This window comes from Chrysochloris asiatica, unplaced genomic scaffold (assembly GCF_000296735.1).
Source record: "Chrysochloris asiatica unplaced genomic scaffold, ChrAsi1.0 scaffold00035, whole genome shotgun sequence".
NCBI classification, from domain to species: domain Eukaryota; kingdom Metazoa; phylum Chordata; class Mammalia; order Afrosoricida; family Chrysochloridae; genus Chrysochloris; species Chrysochloris asiatica.
Window position 1 is genome coordinate 12,332,591 of NW_006408553.1, and position 22,547 is coordinate 12,355,137.

Here is a 22,547-nt window from a genome sequence, read left to right on the forward strand (position 1 = left end):
TTTTAAGTTAGAAGGAAAAAAAAAAAAACACCTTTATGGAACACACAGTTCCACTCCACACATATAGGCCCACCATGAGTGCTCGTCAACACAGTAGCAACTGCTACTGGATAAGTAAATGACCTCTTCTAATCCTTATGGTAAGGTTGAGGGTCAGTGAAAAAGAAGAAGATAACCAACGAGATAGATTGGCCAAGTGGCAGCATCAATGGATTCAAGCGTGGCAACAGTAGTGAGGTTGGCCCAGGATCAGGCAGTGTTTTGTTGTGCTGTGCATAAGGTCGCTATGAGTCGGTACCAACTCGATGGCACCTAACAATAACAACAACAATCCTTATGCCTGAAAAGATACATAGTTTTCACAGTCATAATTATCATGCATAAACTAAAGTAGAGCCCTGGTGGTGCAGTGAATTACAGGTTGGACTGCTAACTGCTCGGTCGAACCCACTAGCCACTCCACAGGAGAAAGTTGAGACTTTCTGCTCCCGTAGAGATTCACAGACTGGGATACAGTATTCAGGATTGCTACATATAGGTCTCTATTACAGGAGGACTCCTAGTGTGGCACTTAAGATCAGCACTGGACTGTGAACCACGGGGTCAGCAGTTCAAATCTACCAGCTACTCCACAGAAACCCTAGTCAGGGTTCACTATGAGTCAAGCAACAATGTACAGAAACCAACTTGACAGCATACAACAACAAACTAAAGGGAGACTCACTTTTAATAATCAGTAATATTTTATATAATTTTTCAGCAGATATGCATGGCTCAAGTATCCATCATTTTCTTGGCAATGCCATATTTCATTGTATTGCTGTACCATCGGCTGATTTACCATTCCTCTCAACAGCTGAACTCAGAACACTGGCCCAGGGTATAGTCAAAACCCACCTGTCTGTCAGTTTGTTGTACTGTGGTAGTATGCATGTTGCTTTGATGCTAGAAGCTTTAACACTGGTATTTCAAATACCAACACGGTCACCCATGGTAGACAGGTTTCAGCAGAGCTTCCAGACTAAGGCAGACTAGAAAGAAAGGCCTGACAATCTATTGAAGAAAATTAGACAATGAAAACCCTATCTATCACAACCGAATATTGCTTGATATAGTGCTGAAAGTCATTCAAACTACACAGTGGCCACACAATCCCTGCAACAATGCAGTTGAGTATACCAGCGATCATGAAGATACTACAGGACTAGACAACTTTTCCTTCTAAGATACTGGGTCACCATGAGTCAGAGCTGACTCAACAGCTACCAGTAATGGAATTACAACAGTATTCTAATATATCATGAGGCTAATGCTAAAATGAATCAAAGAATTAAAAAAAACTCAACAAAAAATATATTAACCATGCATGAGCATACCAATTTTCCTACAGTATGACATATACGAGAGGTCTCTGGGTGGCACTGTTTGTATTCAGCTGGTAACTAAAAGGTCGGCAGTTCAAACCCACCAAGCGGCATTGTGGAAGAAAAATCTGGAAAGCTGCTTTCATAAAGATTACAGCCAAGAAAACCCTATGGAGAAGTTCTAATCTCTAACGGGGTCACTTGGAGTCAGAAATGACTTGATGATAAAAAAAAACAATATGATATATACTTGATCATATAATTTTTCTTTACTTATTATAATCCAACATACCCTGATTCTTAATAATATTAAGAAAAACAAAATATAAAGCAATAATCTGGTACAGGTATAACAATAAACATATAGACCAATGGAAAAGAATTGAGACTCCAGAAATAAACCCATACCTCTAAAGTCAATCAGTTTTCAACAAGGGTGCTAAATCCACCCAATGAGAATGGCCTTTTCAATTAATAGTGTGTTAGGGCAACTTAATTTTCACATGTAGAAGACTGAAGTTAGACCAATACCTTATAATATATGAAAATTAACTCAAAATGGATCAACAGCCTAAATGTAAGAATTAAAATCATAAAACTATTATAACAAATTAATAGGAGCATACTCCAAATAGCTGGACTATATGAAGTAAAACAGGTTATCAGGACTGAAGGAAGACTCATTAACAACTTGCAATATACAGTTCTTGGTTGCTGGAAGCTTTAACACCAGTATTTCAAATACCAACTGGGTTACCCAGAGTGGACAGTTTTCAGCAGTTTCCAAACTAAGACAGATTAGAAAGAAAAGCAATAGATACCCATATAAATGGAGAAAAGATTGAAGTTTTCAAAGACGTTATTTTACTCTAATCAACGATCAACACTCATGGAAGCAGCCATCAAGAAATGAAACGACTTTTGCGTTAGGCAAGTCTGCTGCACAAGACCTCATTAAAATGTTCAAAAGCAAAGATGTCAGTTGGAGGATAAGGTGCGCCTGACACAAGCCATGGTATTTTCAATAGCCTCATATCCATGTGAAAGTTAGACAGTAAAAAAGGAAGACTGTAGAAGAATTGATACATTTGAGATGTGGTTTTGGAGAATATTAAAAGTACCATGGACTGCCAAAAGAACAAACAGATTTGTGTTGGAAGAAGTACACCCAGAATGCTCCTTGGAAGCCAAGATGTCCAGACTTTACCTCTCATATTTAGGACTTATTATCAGGAGGGACCAGTTCCTGGAGAAGGATATCATGTTTGGTAAAGTGGAAAGTCGGAGAAAAAAAGGAAGATCCCCAAGAAGATGAATTGGCACAGTGGTGGCAGCAATGGGCTTAAGGATTAGCACCAACTGTGAAGCTGAGACTGGTCAGTGTTTTGTTTTGTTGTGCATAGGGTAGCTATGAGTCAGTACCAACTCAAAGGCCCCTAACAACAATATACAGATAACATAACTTTGCTTGCTGAAACCAAAGAAGACTTGAAGCACTTACTTATGAAGATCAAAGAATATCATCTTCAGTATGGATTACAACCCAATGCAAAGAAAACAAAAAACCTCACAATCAGCAATATCAAAATAAATGGAGAAAATATTAAGGTTGTCAAGGGCTTCACTTTACTTGAACCCATAATCAACACTCATGGAAGCAGCAGTCATGAAATCAAATGACATTTTGCATTAGCAAATCTGCTGCAAAAACCTCATTCAAGTGTTAAAAAGCAAAGGTATCGTTTTAGGACTCAAGGTACCCCAGATTCAAGGCATGGCATTCTCAGTCCCCTCCTGTGCATGTGAAAGCTGGAGGAAGACCTGTATAAAACTGATACCGTTGAATTATGATATTGGTGAAAATATTACTAGTACCATGGACTGTCAGAAGAACAAACAAATCTGTCTTGGAAGAAGTACAGCGAGACTGCTCCTTAGAAATGGAAATGGCAAGACTTTGTCTCACAGACTTTGGGCATATTATCAGGAGGGACCAGTCCCTGGAGAAGGACATCATGCTTAGGTGAAAATAAAGGGTCAACAAAAAATATGAAAACTTTAATGAAATGGACTGACATAGTAGCTGCAACAATGGGCTCAACCATAACAATTGTGAGGATGGCACAGGACCAGGCACTGCTTGGTTCTGTTCCGCCTAGGATCCCTATGAGTCAGCGCCAACTCAACAGCACCTAACAACAACAATACTTCAGGACCTAAGAACCTGAAAGTAGGGACAGGAACAGATATATGTACGCCAATGTTCATTCCAGCACTATTCACAAAAGCAAAAAGATGGAAACATCAAGATAACAAAACATCATTACTGACATGGAGTACTTGGGTGGTAGAAATGGTTAAGCACTTGACTACTAGCCAAACAGTTGGCATTTCAAACTCACTCAAAGGTACCTCGGAAGATAGGCCTGGCACTCTGTTTTTGAAAAGTCACAGCCTTGAAAACCCAACGGAGCAAGCAGTTCAACTCTGCACACATGGGGTCGCCTTGAGTTAGAATCAACTCTACAAAAACTAAAAAAGGTTACTAACATAGCAAGAGGACTTATGATGTAGTCAGTCCTAAAGCACGAACTCAAAGACTCATTCCTCCAAAGCTCCAGTATATACAGGGTATCACACGGAAAAAGGAAAAATCATAAACCTGAAAAAAAGTTCTAATCAATTTGAGTTTGCCATCTTTTTAGGGATTCTGGAATCCTGGTGGTGCACTGGGTTAAGCATTGGGCTGCTACTCACAAGGTTGGTGGTTCAAACCCAGGGAAGAAAGATGAGGCTGTCTGTTTCCATGAAGGTTTACAGTCTCGGAAATTTCAGGGAGGAGTCCTACTCTGTCCTAAAGGGTTGCTGTGAGTCGGAATCAATTCAATGTCAGTGGGTTTAGTTTTGGGTTTGGACAAGAAAGATAAATTTTTAACGAAGAGTGCTAGTGTTGCACTGTAGGATAAAGCACTAGACTGTTCAAACTCACCAGTCGCTCCTTAGAAACCCTGGCTCAATGGCACTTAATAACACCACCAGTCAATATAAATAGTGTCAAATTGGTAAAGTAAAAATTTAAAGTACTTTTTGAAAACTATCTTGGGGTCCAGCAATTTGTTTATACATATTTTCATTATGTTTTGTTTTCAATAAAAGTTCAAAAACCAAACTTTTTCAACGTAAAAGACTACATTCTCCTATAATTTGTTCACACCTTAAAAACAAAATATGAACCTAAAATCAAGTTCTTGCAACACAGTTCATTGTTAAGTGTGATTCACCATGAGTAAATGTTCAAACTCACTCCCTTTGGAATACAAGTCCTTTATAAGAAAAGTTCTAAGTACGTACATCATAATTACTACCTTAAAAGAGATAATCAGGAGAGACTTAATGCCTTATTTCCCCTTTTTAATTTTTACAATGATACAAAGTTACCTTTGTAGGTCTTAGAAAAAGATGTTACCAAGGGTGGGCTACAAAAGACTAGAAAGTTATAAAGTTATATTTTAAAAAGGCAACCTGCAAAGGAGACATACCACAAACAGCAGTGCATCTCTCAGATCACAGCCCTTGGAGGTTTTACAAACTACAACCACAGAAACACGTAAAGGTAGCCTCAGCAGGTTCCTGAAATGATTGACAATATTTTGCAGTTTCAGATGTTGCTTCCTAGGTCTTCATTTCTCAGACATGCGTACCACATCAAATACCTTGGTTTGAGACACAGGTCTGAAGTGCCATATTGCAGTTAACAACTGACCTGTGTGCTAGTTATTGTTCACTCTGCTAGGGGTAGAGCTTGTGGTGTCCGGGCTTCTGCATCAGTCAGGCTTTGAGAGCTATAGGGAATATAGCAATTCCTGTTATTTACTAAAAAATAAGCTTCATTTTCTGCCCCACCTGTGCTTTGCAAGATAATTATTTGTCCAGTCTTTATTCTTTCTCCCTCCTGGTAGTGTGTTTCTGTAACACTAGTTTTAGGAGAAAAAAAAAAAAATCTACTGTTAAGTCAGCTGTTTGGAATTTATACTGCATTTCCTCATTGACACATGTGATAAATGGCAGTAAAAAGTCCTACCCAAACCTAGTTAATTCCTAGTGTAACTAATGTACGGGCGGTACTTGAGTCCTCAAACTCCCCTTTCATTAGTGGGAAATGTTTCAAAGAAAGTTTTAAACATCCTGTATTACAAAAACATAGTCAGCTGATTTTGAAAGAGCATTCTCTTAGGGAAATTGAGTTAGAAAAGCCTCTTATTGGTAACTGGTCTCCCATGCTCAAGTTTCCTCCTCCTAGATCAGCACTGGACTGTGAACCACAAGGTCAGCAGTTCAAACCCACCAGCTGCTCCTCAGAGACCCTGTACAGGGTCACTATGGGTCAGAATCAACTCAGCACTTAACAACAACAACAACAATATATTCTTCCCTCAATTGTACTACCAGTTACCTTAATCACAAATCAGGATATGTCACAAGCCTACTTTAAAATCTTCACTGACCAAAAAACTAACACAGAAAAAAGTATAAATTCCTCAGATAGACAATAGAAGGCTTCCCAATTGGTACCAACCTTCCTGAGTTGTATCTTCCATCCCTTCCTTTTACATGGGCTGGCTATAGCTTAAGGAACCCTGGTGGCTCTGTGGGTTAGGCATTGGGCTGCTAACTGCAAGGTCAGCAATCAAACCCACCAGCTGCTCTAGGAAAAAGGTAAGGCTGTCTGCTCCCATAAAGATTTACAGTCTCGGAAACTCAACACAGGGTCGCTATGAGCACAAATTGACTCTATGACACACCACCATCACCATGAGTCAGAATGGATTTGAAGGCAATAGGTCTGGTTTTGGTTTGGCTGGAGCTGATTAGAAGTCTCATCACTCCCTAAAAGGTCAACTTATTTCACCTCTGCATACTTTTGTAAAAACTCTTTATTCTGCTCAGAATGCATTCCTGCCATTTTGCTTGAATATTCACCAATAAATATCCAGTTCAAAATCCCTCAGATACACCTAATACATTTGGTCACCTTTCCCCACTCCACAAGCATTGAGCATAATGTTTATTTGCTGTTGTTGTTAAAGTGTATTCAAGTAGGTTCCTACTCACAGAGACCCTGTATAAAGTTTCCAGGGAAGAGCTGATGGGGTTTGAACCCCCAACCTTGACGTTAGCAGTTCAGCACTTATCCTACAGTGCCACACCAGGACTATAATGTTTACAGCAATTCAATAAACACTGGCTAGATGTCTCAAGCATACATATGCTTAAGTGAGGCACTGATTGTAAGCTGTTGAAGCCACAGTTCAAGACCATAAGGATATACTATTATCTACCGATAAGTAATAATGAACAAGAAGAGGCCCTGGGGGAGCAGTGGTTAAGCACTTGATTGGTAACCAAAATGAAGCCACCGTTCAAGACCGTAAGAATATTCCATTAATCCATTAATAAGGTAATCATGAGCATGAAGAAGTCCTGTTGGCACAGTGGTTAAGCATTTGACTGCTAATCGAACTACCGACAGTTTGAACCCACCAACATATGAGGGTAAGTCAAAATGCATAGCTACAAAATCATGTTGTTGTTGTTGTTAAGTGCCATTGAGCAGGTTCTGATTCATAGCGACCCTGCATAGGGTTTCTGAGGAACAAATGGTAAGTCTGAACTGCCAACCTTGTGGTTCAAACCAACTTTGTGGTTCAGTGCTTATCCTACAGCACCACATTTATGAAATAAAAATATCAAAATGTGAAGCTACTGTTTCTTGACATATCCTCCATCTAGAAGAACATACTTCTGAAGGCGATGTGTTCCATTTTGCTGGCCCTTCCCCCCAAAGAAGTCTGCTCTCTTGGATTTACACCACAGGAAAACAACATTTTGGGGATCCTTAAAGAACTCAAACTGTATTCATTTTAAATATTCTTTGAGTTGGGGAACCAAACTCAAAGGGCAGAGCTGTAGGGTGAGCAAGGAAACATTTCCCAACAAACTTCTCATAGCCTTGCTACCCTTGAAGAATTAACAGGTGTACTGTCATAATGGGACAAAAATTCCTTGACAAACTTGTCTGGCCTTTTTCCTTACCAATACAGTTTTCAATTTTCTTAAAACTTCTTGTGATCGTTCTGTGCCATTTGAGAAAATCTGTCAAGATTATTTCTTTGGAATCCCAAAAAACAGTCACCATAACCTTCGGAGTTGTCCTTTCTGCCTTGAATTTGCGTTACAACTAATTCCCTCAGAAGCCACCGTATTTTGAACCATTTTTTTGAGTACTAACAAAATGAAGTATATTACTGAGAAAATTTGTCTGTAGTCACCTACTGATCACAGACATGTTTAAACATGTTTTGTTTGTAATAAACACATTCAGGTATGAACTGAAATCCTAGTAGCAACACTTTTTTATTTACCCTCATACAGTAACTGACATATATTAACATTAAAAATATAGTCTTATTTGCATTTATAAACGCAAAGACTCAAGGATTACCAAACATAAGCTATTTCACCTTGTTGTTAAGTGCATCTTAGTTGGTTTCGACTCATAGCCAACCTAAACAGGGTTTCCAAGTAGCGGCTTGTTGTTGTTATGTGCCGTGGAGTCGGTCCCAACTCATAGCGACCCTGTACAGGGTTTCCGAGGCTGTAAATCTTTACGGGAGCAGAAAGCCTAATCTTTCTCCCGCGGAACAGCTGGTAGTTTTGAACTGCTGACCTTAAGGTTCGCAGCCCAATTCGTAAACACTACGCTACCAGAGCTAGTGGGTTTGAATTAATGATCTTTCAGTTAGCAGTACAGTCCTTAATTTATAGCGCCACACAAAGGCTCCACTTTATATACTGGTCAATATTAACCATGTAGAATACCACAGTAAAGTCCTAACCAGAAAAAATAGTCCTAACTAGAAAAGATTCAGTAGCTTCCCATTCAATAAAATTTCAGTACTCAGAGCTTCAAAACTGGGACTTATTCAAAACAGGAAAAAAGCCCAAAATAAGGGGGGGGGGGAATTCATTCTATCCTGAAGATCAGGGATCTTGTATTGAAATATTTCATAATGCATCTGGACAACTCTCAGAGATTTAATTTTTTTAAATATCCTCCACTGCACTGTACCATTGATAGATAAAATACAGGCTTTTGATACAAAAGCCAAATTGCGTACATACGTTGTTTACAGAAAGAGCGTTGACAATATGTTCCCATTATGTTCGGGAATCTCTAGTATTGTATTTTCAAGGAAAGTTTTCCAATTCAGAAACGATTACGCACAAATGAAAAGAGTTCTTAGGATAACCCTGTGTAGGGGTAAACAGGGCAGGGATTATTTGTAGCTGTTTTAAGACACTGCAAACCCAGCAAAAAACCAAATAAAAGGTTGTTTGGCTGTAAAAAGGTAGCACTTTGTTTCTAAGAAGAAATATTCTTACTACAACAACAAAATGATCCAAGAAAAATCAGTCTCCTCCTTTATCCCACCGCTACATTTTAACTCTGTAGAAAGATATTGATGACTCTGCTAATAAAATCAACGAAAAAGATCTCATAACCTTATGAAAAAGTTTCATCTACCAGTCTCTTTCCAAGTGACAGTAACTCTACAAGCAAGATTAAACTCCACTGCTCAAAGCATTTTACATGTACCCAGCCTTCAGGACTGACTCTCCTCAGACCCGGAGATCAGACTGATTCAAAGCGGTCCCGAGAGAGTTAGAGGGACCCCGTACCACGCGAGATGCGAGCGAAGCACAGAGCAAAAGGCTCCCGCCAATCATGAAAAGAAGAAAGGACTGAGATTGGAGAACGGTGAGAAGAAACAGGGTTTGGGGTGCCAGACCCTGAGCTTCAGGTCTCAGCAACGTCCACACCCATCTGTAGTAGCTTAGCCTTCCAACCCCGGATCCAGTCGAGGCCAGGCCTCTCCACTCCCTGCCACCACGATGAACTCGGAGAACCCCAACCGTAGGAAACAGCAAACCCAAAGGACCTGTCAGGGCCCTGGGGGGCGGACACCCACCTGACCGCGCCCCACCGAGGACTGGACCCAGCAGGCCAAACAACAGCAGCCACTTGAAGCAGAGGGTCCCAAAGGACGAGCCCACGCCCGACCCCATCTCGTCGGATTCCGCAGGTTCCACTCAACACTCCGTCGCTTTTGCCTTCGCCTTCTCCATCATTTAACAACCCAACCCGGGCCCCAGAGCGCGATGAGCACGCGCGCGGCACTGACGCAACCCGGCTCTAGGTCCGAGCTCGCGCCCGACCTCGCTACGCTGACGTAAGGAAAAATTCCCGTCCTCGGTGGGATAGTGGGACTTGAAAACTGGCAGAGATATCCCGACTAGTCTGCCCCGCCCACTCACTGTATGCCCCGCCCACTTTACGCTGGCGATCGTCTACTTTTGGGGTCGAAGAAACCGATTAGAGGAAGTAAGAGAGGAGGAGCGTGAAGCCTAGAAAAAGCAATTGAGAAGCGGAAGCAAAACTCAGCCCCGCCCACCTGCTTAGTCTTTTCTGGTTGGCTGGCAGAGGTGAGACGGAGCCTCGAGTAACGTGCCCATTGGTTGTTTGGCGACGAGGAGCGGGACTACGTGAAGAGGCCTGCCCTCGGAGGGCTTGCTCCGGGTTGCTGGCCTAGGGTTGTGGTTGAGGTGGGGGTCTATGCCACTGGGCCTGGGAAGATGGTGCTGGGTGGTTTCCCGGTGAGTTACTTACTTCTGTGCGGCCAAGCCGCTTTGCTGCTGGGAAATCTACTTCTACTGCATTGTGTCTCTCGGAGCCACTCGCAAAATACTACCTACGAGCCTGAGTTCACATCCTCTGGCGCCGCTCACCCGGAGGGCTCCGCGGGCGCCCCGAGCTGGGAATATGGCGATCCCCACTCTCCAGTCATCCTTTGCTCTTACTTGTAAGCTACCCATCGTCGAGGCGGGTAGGGATGGGACCAGGGATATGTGAGTATTGTGGGGGAAAGGCTGCTTTTACCTCTCCATGCAGGAGGTAAATATAAATATGACAGGTTTCTCGGTCCTCGCACGTACAAGGGGAAAACCTTGTATGTGGGTGGCAGATCATTTGCCACCCCGAGAGAGAAGGACTAGGGAGAATGACATCATAGAGCATCTGGAAGAAGGGTACCAGGTTGTGCCTTCTCAGTCTGTTTCCTTTAGCCACAAGAGAATTCCTGGATTGTTCGATGCTGGTATGAACTAAGGTGTAAATGGAATACCTCATTTGCCTCTGCCCAAAACGCAACCAATTTCCTTACCATTCCAAAAGCAAGCCATTTATTAACATCCCTGAGATCAGTAAGAAAACGCCTTTAACAAATGCAGAGAGAATAGGGATTCCAGTGGCTAAAATTTTGCTCCCTCAAAACTTGTAGTAAGGAGTCCGGGTGGTGGTTAGGGGTTGGGGGTGCTAACTGCAAGGTCAATGGTTCAACCTCCCCCAGCCTCTCCAAGGAAGAAAGATGAGGCTGTCTGCTCGTGTAAATAGTTACACTCTCGGAAACCTTATATATGGTTGCTTTGTATGGGAATCTACTAGATAGTAGTGGGTTTGGGTTTTTGGAACCTTGTAAGGATCCCGCGTGGTGCAGTAGGTTGAGCATTGGCCTGCTAACCTCAAGATTAGTGGTTCAAGCCAACCAGTAGTTAGGTTGGACTGATGCATGCATGGGAGTGGAAGTAGAATCCTCTCAGAAATAGGACCAGAAAAAAAAAACCCACCCTCCAATAAAAGGTCATTTGGAAGCTATTGGGATTGTTGTATTGATACCAAAGCTAAACTTGGTGAAGAACTGCCTCTTGGCTGTTTGATTATGTACATAAAAACAGCAATTTGCAAAGACCATTTGATGATGATTGTTACCTTATTGGTGATTTATAGACCTGATGAATTTATAGAATGTGAAGACCCGGTGGATCATGTTGGAAATGCAACCGCTTCCCAGGAACTCGGCTATGGTTGTCTCAAGGTGGGTTTTTGTTTTGTTTTAGTAGCAAAGTCTTCTGCAGAGAAAGTTGTTATTAAGTGGTATCAAGTTGATTCAGGCTTATAGCAACCCTGCATAGGGTTTCCAAGAAGCAACTGGTGGATTTGAACTGCCAACTTTGAAATTAGAAGTTCAGTGCTTATCCTACAAAGCCACACCAGGACCCCTCTGTAAAGAATGTTGCTATTAAGTGCCATCAAGTCGGTTCTAACTTATAGTGACCCTGTATAAGGTTTCCAAGGAGCAACTGGTAAGCTTGAACTGCCAACCTTGCAGTCCTACACATTAACCTGCATTACCACACCAGGACTCTCTGTAAACAATGTTGTTGTTGTGGTTATGTGCCTTGGAGTCGGTTCCAACTCATGCAACCCTGAACAGGGTTTCCAAGGCTGTACATCTTTACAGGAGCAGATAGCCTCCTTTTTCTCCCACAGAACAGCTGGTAGTTTCAAACTACTGACCGTGAAATTAACAGCCCAATTCATAACCACTACGTAAATAGAACTGGTTAAATGTTTTAGAAAAATATAAGTGATATGAAGTTACTCTTATGTAGAATTTCATCAGAATGACTGTTACTGGCATTTCCAGCAAAGCGAGGGGTCAGTGGTTGGAGTAGTCTTTTTGTCAAAACTGCTCAGATAAAAAGACTGATCTTTCTTTGGTTCCTTTAACCAATGAGATTGACAGATTTCAAACTAAAATGTTGCCCCTGACTATCCTTCAGGCATGTACTTTCATGTAAGAGCAAAAGAAAGGATGCCCATATTCAAAAAACAATGATGAATAGGGCATCTTCTTAACATACATTTGAGGCAAAGACTTTCAAATGACCTCTCTTTTTACCAGACAAGCAGGTTCCATCATATCCTTAGGAAGTAGGTAAGGCCTATCAGTAGATGTCTGCAGAAGGCTAAACCATTCCAGGTATGACACTGTAAGATAAGCACTGGACTAGTAACTGAAAAATTGGCAGTTCAAATACAACAACTGCTCTTGGAACCCTATACAGGATCACTATGAGTCAGGACCGTCTTGACAGTACACAGCAACAACAAAAATACATTCCAAGAGTCCCTGAGTGTTGTAAACAGTTAACACAGTTTGTTGCTAACTGAAAGATTGGAGGATCAAGTACCGTCAGATGCTTTACGAGAAATGCCTAGTGATCTTATTTCCCAAACTCTGCCATTGAAAACCCTGTGGAATAGTTTTACTCTGATACACACGCAGTTACCAAGTGTCGGAATCGACCCAGTGGCTTTGCTACTGGTAGAAAGTATTCCAAGAGACACTTTGGTGGTAATTGTTCTCAGTGCAGTGGAAAGAAGCCATTCACTCCCATTTAATAGTATCCTGAAAGAGAACGAACTCCTAACTGGTCTCCAACCAATGAATTTCATGTGTCCTCGGGAACTCACCATTAAGTTATATTGTGCTGCATAATCCAAGTCAAAACTCAGGTGTTAGAGAATTATGAGGGGAAAAACTTTTCCCCACTAAATTAGACAACAGAAGAACAACCCTGACAGTACCAAAAAGCTAAGATGTGGTCATCTGGAAAGAATATTTTAAGTACCGTGAACTAGTATTAATAATAAAAGCTTGAGTTAACACTATATAGAGTTCACTTACTTTGTACATCTTAATTAAAAACTAGGTTTATCCTGGCAAGGCACCCAAAGAAGGCATGGCATGTATGCTTCCTTTTACCTCACCCAGAAGTCCTAGAGGACTGTCAATACTCAAACACCTGAGTCCCAAGGGGAGGGAGGAAAAGTAAGCATCTTTATTTCCCATTCTACTCCCTTTGAGGATGCTCCAACTCTAATAGGAGTAAAACAGTTAATATAGTGCCAGTAGAAAATTCACAGCTATGCTTTCTCTTCTAGAATTCAGTTAAACAAAAAAGTTTAAGTTTGTCAGAATTTTAACTTCTACTATAGATGTACTAACAAGCTTTGGTACCACCATAATGGATTACAAACTGGGTTGCTAACCACAAGGTCAGCAGTTCTAATCTACAAGTTGCTCCATGGGAGAAGGATGAGGCTTTCTGCTCTAGTAAAGATTTGCAGCCTTGGAAACCCTATACAGAATCACTATGAGTCAGAACTGACCGGTGGCATACAACCAATCAATTAGCCATAGATGTGCTACACATATCTCAACCACATTCATAGGCCTCAATAAACTTCTGAATCAGATGATATCCTTAAGTCGTTCCTAGTTTTGTTATTTTATATTGTATGTAGAAGAAATCTCTAATACACACTGACTTTTTAAATACTGAGTCCCAAGTGCTCAATAATGTACTTTTTCCTGAAAATATACAGTAATTAGGCATTGCGCCCATTTATTCTGAATGGTATTTAATAAAATGTGATTTTTTTAAACTATATTACTAAGGAAGCCAGTCAAAAAGACAGGGAAAAAAGTTTATTGAAAAGACTCTGCATTTGTTATTGTTGTTAATTGCCATTGAGTCAGTTCCGACCCCTGTATAGGGTTCCCAAGGCTTTAAATCTTTGTGAGAGCAGAAAGCCTCATCTTTGTCTCACAGAGCAGTTGGTGGACTCATACTGCCAACCTTGTAATTCACTGTCCATTGATTATTCTACAGAGCTTCCAAGCGCCCAGTCTAAATTTAGTATGTATTCATCTCAAAAATCACTTGAAATATGTCCCCAAATCTCTTGCTCTTGAACACAGCTTTACTCCAAAAAATGACATGTTAAAATAATTATAGACCTGAAACAGCTTTTATTAAAGATATATTTAGTAAAGCTCTATTTTGCTTTCCATGAATTTTGTTTTTTTCTTTGGCTGTTTCTCGGTAGTTCGGTGGTCAGGCCTACGGTGATGTGGAACACACGTCAGTCCTATGCCGAGCCCTAGATGGAATTGAGTGTGCCAGTCCTCGGACCTTCCTACGAGAGAATAAGCCTTGTATAAAGTAGGTATTACCTTGGAGTAGTGGATACTTGGATAAGGACTGAGCTATCAACTCAGTCGCAGTGGATTTTTTGTTTTGTTTTAAGTATTAGAGCGAACATGATTGCTGCTGTGCAGAATCCAGTGACGAAACACTGGACTTGAGACCAGAGGCCCTGAATTCTGAATGTCTCTCTCCCACTAAGCTATAAAATAAGGCATTAGATCAGATGATTGACTTCGAAAATTCGTTCATCTGCCTCTAAAATTCGTATGATTGGTATAAATTCTGTGAAAATAGCCTTAGTTTTTCAGGGATAAAGATTTCATTATAAAAATGAAAATGTGTGCTCTTTTTTTTCCCATAAATCAGTTCCATAGAATTAAAGGATTAGAAGCTACTGAATGGTGCAGATGGTTAAGCAGTAGCTACTATTTGGTCAGACAGTGATTCAAATCCAGAGGGAGGTAACTTAAAGAAAGATCTGGTGGTCTACTCCAAAAGGTTACAACCATTAAAAACCCTGTGGAGCATCAGCTCTATTCTGAAACATCAGGTTGACATGAGTCAAAATCAATTCAAAACAACTGGTTTGGTTTGGTTTTATAGGATTAGGTTATTTAAGCTCCAATTGAAGGCACAGAATTTACTTATACCATTTGCTAATGTAAGAGCCAGTGGCTGCCCAAAAGAGGGAACAGATCTTTACAGTGAGGATCATTCCAACCCCCTTGGTACACAGGGTAGCCAGGGATGAGCAACTTGGACATTGGCTACCCAAAATGGGGTTGCTACAAAGGCAAGAAGTGACTGGCTTACAAACGTTCAAGAGGAAGCATAGATCCCAGAGGGCACGAAGGAAGGTAGAATCTCCACTGAGTAGAATCCAGTCTGTCTGGGCAGGACTGATGAAAGGAGATAGGGATAGGAATCTTATGGTACAGTAGTGAATAATTGCTATCAGGACCGACTAAGGGTTGGAAATGTAAAGGTAGATGTTTTGTAGCAAAAGGAAGGGAGTGGTTGACTTTGCAGCCCAGGCGCAGAAGTCCCTGGGACCATCAAGGGAGAAGAGCGGAGTGCGGGACCCTACCCAGAGAAACAGTAATGCCAGAGATGGAGGCAGAGATGATGACATGGAGAGATGGAGTGGCTGGGGACCAAAGGGCAGCCTTGCAGGGTATACCCTTTAGTTGTTTGAGGATGCATGGAGGGGATTGTAATCATGGCAGTGAAACGATATATGATAGGATGAATGTAAAGCTAATGTTCTCCCATGTAAACTATCATATAATTCACAATAAAAACTTTAAAAAAAAAAAAAAGAGAGAGAGAGAGAGCCAATGGTTGTGTTTAGTGATAATATTAAAACAACTACAATCAAGCATCATCACAGTCTGTAAGGACAAAAGTGAATATTTATGCTGTAGCTGTTAACTTTACAAAAGAACAGGAACGTTGTATGGGGATTTAGTGTTCATCTACAGAAAAACAGTGTTTCCTTAGAAGATCACAAAGCCTCGGGAATGGAACCTGAAAGAGAGAAGAAGAGGAACTCAGATGCCACTCCTACCAGGAATCCTATTGTGCAAATGTGCTTCATAATCCATTGTCCAGACCAACTCTGCAAAAGTCATGTCTTAGCAAGTACTCTTATCAGAATGCCATGCCATCAAAAGATTATCTTTTCTGGGAGGATATAGGGGTAAGATGCCACAGAGGGACTTATTTTCAGTTTTTCACCATCTTTTCACTTACATTAAATTCATTTTCACATGGTAAAGCATCTTCCTTTTCATTCCTTTTGTTTAGGTATACCGGACACTACTTCATAACCACTTTACTCTACTCATTCTTCCTGGGGTGCTTTGGAGTGGATCGCTTTTGTCTGGGACACACTGGCACAGCAGTAGGAAAGCTGTTGACACTTGGAGGACTTGGGATTTGGTGGTTCGTTGACCTTATTTTGCTCATTACTGGAGGGCTGATGCCAAGTGATGGGAGCAACTGGTGCACTGTTTACTAAAACAAGCTGCTATTATAGCCCAGGGAGGCAAGTTGAATGCTCTGTCTTTGAATCATCTCTCTAGGCTCAGAACTCTTCCTTGACATCAGACTTTTACTTTCCCTCTTTGGAGGGAAATGGTTTCATTGGGAAGATTTCTTTGGACTTTTGATTTTCAACCCAAATTTTACTTGTGGACTAGAAATGACGTGCAAACTGTGTTGTGAGAATCAAGTTTCTCCTTTTCTTTGTGTATACAATATAAAGGGTAGTGACAAACTTACAAACTCAGATGCACTTCCATACCTTCTCTCTACATTGCTGCATCTATAGTCCATTGGAGCAAGTGGACCCAACAGGATGAGCAAGTAAATGGCTTTAGCCTTGTATTTTTTGTGACTCTGAGACTTCATTCAGAAGAGACCTGAAGCTGAGCCAGTGACAGTCTTCAGCAGAAATAGCCATGGATTTTAATTCATACTGAAATTCTGACTTTCTCAACTTACACTGCAGAAAAAGATTTACCAGCCTGGAAAATTTGTATGGTTATTTCCGGTAGGTATAGTGAAACTCAAATTTGTTCTGCTAAAAACCAGGCATTTGAGATGAACCATCCTATTAGTAAAAGCCCTTTTGTGTCACCATTATTGTGTGCCATAGGCAATAATTTATTCATCCCAATTATATTTTGAAAGCCAGCGATATCAAACATAATGTCTGCATTGAGCTATTCTTGAAAGAACTTTCCTATTTAAAAATTGGTATTTGCCAGTTTATGGAGCCCATGTTGTAGACCAATTTAAAAAAAAAAAAAAGAAAACTAATCTTCATGATCAGCTAAGATAGGGTAGGTGCTTGATACACTTTAGGAGGAAAAAGAACTCTTAAAGGATGATGAATATGCTAACATAGAGCTAAGAAGTGATTTATGGAGACCAAAAGAAACTGCGTTTTCTCAGGATAAGCATGGTACTGAAAATTCTCACTGTAGGCAAGCAACAGCAGTCAGTCATAGGGAAAGAGATACAGCCAAGCCCCACCTTCCCACATGGTGTGTATAAAAGGAAATGTTCCAAATTTTAACTGGCCTTTAAAACTTAGTCTACATCCTTTTGCAATCCTAGTTGGAGAAAACAGTTAACTGTAAAATAAAAGGTCGACTTTGTAGACAAAGTCAAACTAATAGCCCACTATTTGGGGAAACTTACAAATTCTAGAAATAGGGTAAAACAGCTCAAAGAAGACACTTAGTTTCCTATCTGTATAAAAGAACAAGAATCACAGTTAAAGTAATTTCCCTTTATATAGCTCTTATCATCTTGTAGCAGCTGTTCTGAAAGTTCCAGCTTGACTATACCAGATTAGTAATGGTAGCAATTATGTAGAAATTTTAAATTATTCAGGTCTATCTTTAAAAGTTCCACATCACACTGACCTTAACCTCTCTTATAACAGTAATAACTTGTAGACCCTTATTCATAATCTCTCTACTCTCATGCAGTATTTTTCAGTTTTTGTAGGTCATGAAAAACCGGGACCCTCTCCCCATAAATATGCATGGTGATGGTGATTATGTGCTGTGGAGTTGGTTCCAAATTCATAGCAACCCTGTATAGGGTTTCTAAGGCTGTAAATCTTTACAGAAGCAGAATGCTTGATCTTTCTCCTGCAGAGTGGCTGGTAGATTCAAACTACTAGCCTTGCAGTTAGCAACCCAATGTGTAACCCACTAGGCTAACAGAGCTAGAAATATGCGTATATACATATACATAAAATTTTGCATATAGGATTTAAGGGGGCTCAAGGATACCTGTTTTTTTTTGTTTTTTGTTTTTTTTTCAATCTTACCTCTAAAGGAAGCCTGGGTAAAACAGAACTTTAAAAAATCTTTGCCAAAATAAGATATTACTTTAAGCCAAAAGTCTTGCAGTATCATATATATATATATTTTTTTTTTTTTTTTAATCTTACTAAGAATATTCGCAAACCCCATAAAAACAATCTTTTCCTGTAAAAAAAAAAAAAAAGGGGGCGGCAGAGGGTCCTTTGGCAGTTTTGAGATATGGTATCATTAATGTTGTCAGGCGGAAGAGGTGGGTAAAAAAAAAAAAGCGAAAAGTCTGCAAGCTTATTGTAGACGCTATTTTCTAGAATAAGCCCTTTTCAAACACTCAGAAAAGCTGTTGGAGACCAACGTTGTTTCTGCTGTTAGATTGATGAATAATAACTTAAGAATCTTTATTGTTTTGTGCCATTGAGTCAGTGCCAACTCATAGCAACCCCATTTACGGTTTCTGAACCACCTACCTTGGGGTTGGCAGACCAGTGCTTATCACAGCACCACACCAGACCCCCTAAGAATCATTAGTAATACTCTTATTTGGCAATCTGCAATTGTCAATTTCAACTCAACTTCACAAAGATGCTTGTCTTACATAAATGCAAACACTGGCTATATTGAATACAACTTGAAAAACTGACTTGAGTAAAGGAGTATTAAAATTTTTATTTATTTTGCACTCTGAATTCAGGATGTTTCTTAATGTTTGGTAGGCAGTTATATTTATATGTATATGTTCTATTGAGTTTGTGGCAATAGAGGAATTAAAAAAAAAAACACCAACACTGAAGTCTCTTTACCCAGGTTAAATTAGGAACTAGGCATGTTTTTCCATTGTTTCTTATCTTTAAATAAAAAAATTGATCGACTACCCAGACTTCCTGGCATCACATCCTTCCACTTTGCTTAGTCAGACGCTATAGCTTCCCCCGCCAACCTGACTTGTGTGTGTGTTTTAAAGCATTCAGTTTTCTGTATTTAAAAGACCTCCTAAAATACCCTGCCATCTTTGGCACATCTTCAATACAAACCAGTAATATAGCTTTGGTTTTGTTAGATAATCTCTCTTTAAAAGCAAGGCGCTTAATTGATTATTTCAGGTGTGACTGTCAGGATCAAAGTTTGACTTCCCCGACGGATCATGATGGAAAGGGAATCATTGTCCTTAACAGCTTCAATAACGTCAGTTGTAGTGGTAACAGGTTGCCCATTTATGCTGACAATTACATCGTGGTCTCTCAACCCAGAGCTAGGAGGAAGAAAAATAAAAAGACCTTGAAACGAGAAGAAAAGTTTTACTTATCACCACCTAGAATTTTATGTCCGTATCTTTTGGCACTACTATTTTTGTTGACATTGAGCATTGTTGGCATGTGCTGTAGAATCAATTCCAACTCATGGCAACCTTGTATAGGATTTCTGAGGCTGTAAATCTTCACAGGAACAGAAAGCCTCGTCTTTCTTCCATAGCATTAAGCATACATACCAGACAACCAGAAATAAAACTCAGTTATTCCAAATATGATAACTGTTCAAACATGCTGTGAAATCATCTGGAGCGCAACAATCCAGTTACCTTTATAAAATTACTATTCTGTCAGAGTCATACTTGGGACATGTTATCAGAAAGGAGCAGGCCCTAGAAAAGGGTATCATGAGGAAGATCCTCAACAAAATGAATTGACACAGTGGCTGCAACAATCGGCTCAAAATAACAGTTGTGAGGATGGTACAGGACCAGATGGTGGTATACATTAGGTCACTATGAATCAGAGACAACAGCATCTAACAACAGCAACCAGAATTGTGTAGATAGTTTATTCTTCCCATACATTGGATTTGGTTTGGAATCTGGAGTTTAGTTTATAATCTCTGTTAATCTCTGAGCTTTAGTAACCTCAGGCATACCCCAAGTCTTAACAAACAAAAGTGAACAGTCCAGGTAATACACCTTTGCCCAGATAGTTATATTCTGATCAGCTGACAGCTCACTTACTTGCCCCATGTTTACCCATCATTTATGAAACTGGAGACTGTTGAGCTACACTATAGAATCTGTTTCAAGTCTGAATGTTTAGGGCTCTGATTCTAGGTACCTTTCCCCAAAAGCTGTGATTATGTTCAATACATATTCAGCATATCCAATATACTTACTTCACTTGGAGTAGTATATATTCTAGAAACCAAAACCAGATTTGAATGAGAAATAGGATTATATAACCTTGCTGGTAATTTGTCTTAAAGGTGACAATGCACTGTAAAAGGAAACAATCAAATTTAAATGACTCTAGGAGGTACCTATTAAGAAAAACGAGGATCTAAGGAAGAAGATAATGTAGCAGGAGTATCAAGGTATGTGGAGTTTATAAACAAATGGGGTTTACAGCAAGAGAACATAAAGAGATGCTTGAGTGTAGGACTAAAAGCAGAAGTCTTTAGAACAAGAACAGCTCAGGAGGATGACTTGGGACAGCATGCTTCCCTCTGTCCCTCCATAAAAAAAATTTAAAAAAAGAATTTAGTTTATGGTAATTATGTGAATGACTGACTGGCTTTGTGCCAATGGCTCAATTCCAATTCATAGCAACCCTGTGTATGGTTCCCAAGACTGTAAATACTTAATGGAAGCAGAAAGCCTCATTGTTTTCCCACAGAGTCTACCTGATAGACTTGAACTGCTGGCTTTGTTTACCTCAAGCCCAACACATAATCCACTATGCCATCAGAGCTCCTTAATTATGTGAATATTAAAAGAAAAGGCAAACTATTACTGAGTGCTTAACTATGCACGTATGTTAACCAGCTGCTAACCAGTCACTCTGAGGGAGAAAGATGAGACCATCTACTTAAAAGGATTATAGTGTCTGAAACCCTATGGGGTAGTTATATTCTGTTCTACAGGGTCACTGTGAGTCAGAATTGATTTGATGGCAGTGGGTGTTTGTTTTTATTTTTTTGTTTTTTGGGGTGTACAGGGGTTACTGTATACCACATATGAGAAACTGAGGCACAAACAGGATAAATAATCCCACATCAGACAGCTTGTAAAGGTTAATAAAATAATTACAGTAAAAATGTTAAGTGCCATCAAGTTGTTTGCGACTCATAGCAACCCTTATATAAGGCTTCCAAGGAGCAGCTGGTGAGTTCGAACCACTACCTTGCTGTTCAAACCAACTTTGCAATTCAGTGACACTTAATAACCCATAGGGCTATTAACAGCAAGAGTCACCTCTGATCACTTAAAAAAAAAAAAATCAGAAGCCCTGGTGTGATTCCCTCCTGCGCGGTTGTTTTCAGTAGCAGCAACCCAGTTCTCTTCGCCCTCCTTCTCTATCACCTAAGTGCGCACCATCACCCCATGGAGGATTCGATGGATATGGACATGAGCCTCCTGAGGCCCCAAAACTATCTCTTCGGTTGTGAACTAAAAGCCGATAAAGATTATCACTTTAAGGTGGATAATGACGAAAATGAGCACCAGTTATCATTAAGAACGGTCAGTTTAGGAGCTGGGGCCAAGGATGAATTGCACATTGTTGAAGCAGAAGCAATTAATTATAAAGGTAGCCCAATTAAAGTCACACTGGCTAATTTGAAAATGTCTGTACAGTCAATGGTCTCCCTTGGGGGCTTTGAAATAACGCCACCAGTGGTCTTATGGTTGAAGTGTGGCTCAGGACCTGTGCATATTAGTGGACAGCGCTTAGTAGCTGTGGAGGAAGATACAGAGTCAGATGATGAAGAGGAAAAAGAAGTGAAACTCTTAAGTATGTCAGGAAAGCGGTCTGCCCCTGCAAGTGGTAACAAGGTTCCACAGAAAAAAGTAAAGCTGGCTGCAGATGATGATGATGACGATGACGACAACGACGAATAAGATGATGATGATGATGAAACTGAAGAAAAAGTTCTGGTCAAGAAATCTATACGGGACACGCCAGCTAAAAATGCACAAAAATCAAACCAGAATGGAAAAGACTCAAAACCATCAACACCAAGATAAAAAGGTCAAGAATCCTTCAAAAAACAGGAAAAAACACCTAAAACACCCAAAGGACCTAGTTCTGTAGAAGATATTAAAGCAAAAATGCAAGCAAGTATAGAAAAAGCACATTGAACAGCCCTGGGCACTACTGGTAAATTAAGCCCAAAGATGGGGAGAGGAAAAGGAGAGAAACAAATATAGTCCATACAGAGTATCATCAACAATCCAGACTGAAGTCTTCTATTTTAATCTCAATCCCCTTTCCTGACTTGCCACCCACCCAAGCTCCCTTGCAGGCTGGAAGCAATCTCATTCTTGATTTCCTAAAGCATTTTGTTTTGACGGCTGTGATTCAGTGAACGTATTATGTTCTCTATTACTTGTGCATTTGCCTCACCTTCTTGA

General features: G+C 40.2%; 3 protein-coding genes and 1 pseudogene across 3 annotated transcripts in view; 2 read left to right on the forward strand and 2 right to left on the reverse strand.

Annotated features, from left to right (window-relative positions):
• Window positions 1-9,491, reverse strand: part of ADAM9 (ADAM metallopeptidase domain 9) — a 239,070-nt gene extending 229,579 nt beyond the window's left edge. Inside the window, exon 1 of the mRNA XM_006859940.1 lies at window positions 9,395-9,491. Coding sequence (XP_006860002.1) covers window positions 9,395-9,491 — 97 coding nt within the window. The remainder of the gene's footprint in view (window positions 1-9,394) is intronic.
• A 517-nt stretch (window positions 9,492-10,008) lies between these two features.
• TM2D2 (TM2 domain containing 2) lies at window positions 10,009-16,532 on the forward strand. The gene is made up of 4 exons (XM_006859941.1): window positions 10,009-10,285; window positions 11,269-11,356; window positions 14,218-14,333; window positions 16,125-16,532. Exons 1-4 carry the CDS (start codon window positions 10,059-10,061, stop codon window positions 16,336-16,338), a joined length of 645 nt encoding a protein of 214 aa, XP_006860003.1. The 5' UTR covers window positions 10,009-10,058; the 3' UTR covers window positions 16,339-16,532.
• Window positions 16,533-19,240: 2,708 nt separating this feature from the next.
• Window positions 19,241-22,547, reverse strand: part of HTRA4 (HtrA serine peptidase 4) — a 16,869-nt gene continuing 13,562 nt past the window's right edge. Inside the window, exon 9 of the mRNA XM_006859995.1 lies at window positions 19,241-19,406. Within this exon, the coding sequence (XP_006860057.1) occupies window positions 19,241-19,406 (166 nt within the window). The remainder of the gene's footprint in view (window positions 19,407-22,547) is intronic.
• On the forward strand, window positions 21,519-22,274 carry LOC102833996 (annotated as a pseudogene).

Excerpts from the sequence above, each read along its gene's own strand:
- TM2D2 (XM_006859941.1), top strand. The coding sequence starts at position 10,059 with ATGGTGCTGGGTGGTTTCCCGGTGAGTTACTTACTTCTGTGCGGCCAA. Across the intron at positions 10,286-11,268 it reads GTCATCCTTTGCTCTTACTT|ACCTGATGAATTTATAGAAT; the intron begins GTAAGCTACCCA and ends GGTGATTTATAG. Across the intron at positions 11,357-14,217 it reads TCGGCTATGGTTGTCTCAAG|TTCGGTGGTCAGGCCTACGG; the intron begins GTGGGTTTTTGT and ends GTTTCTCGGTAG.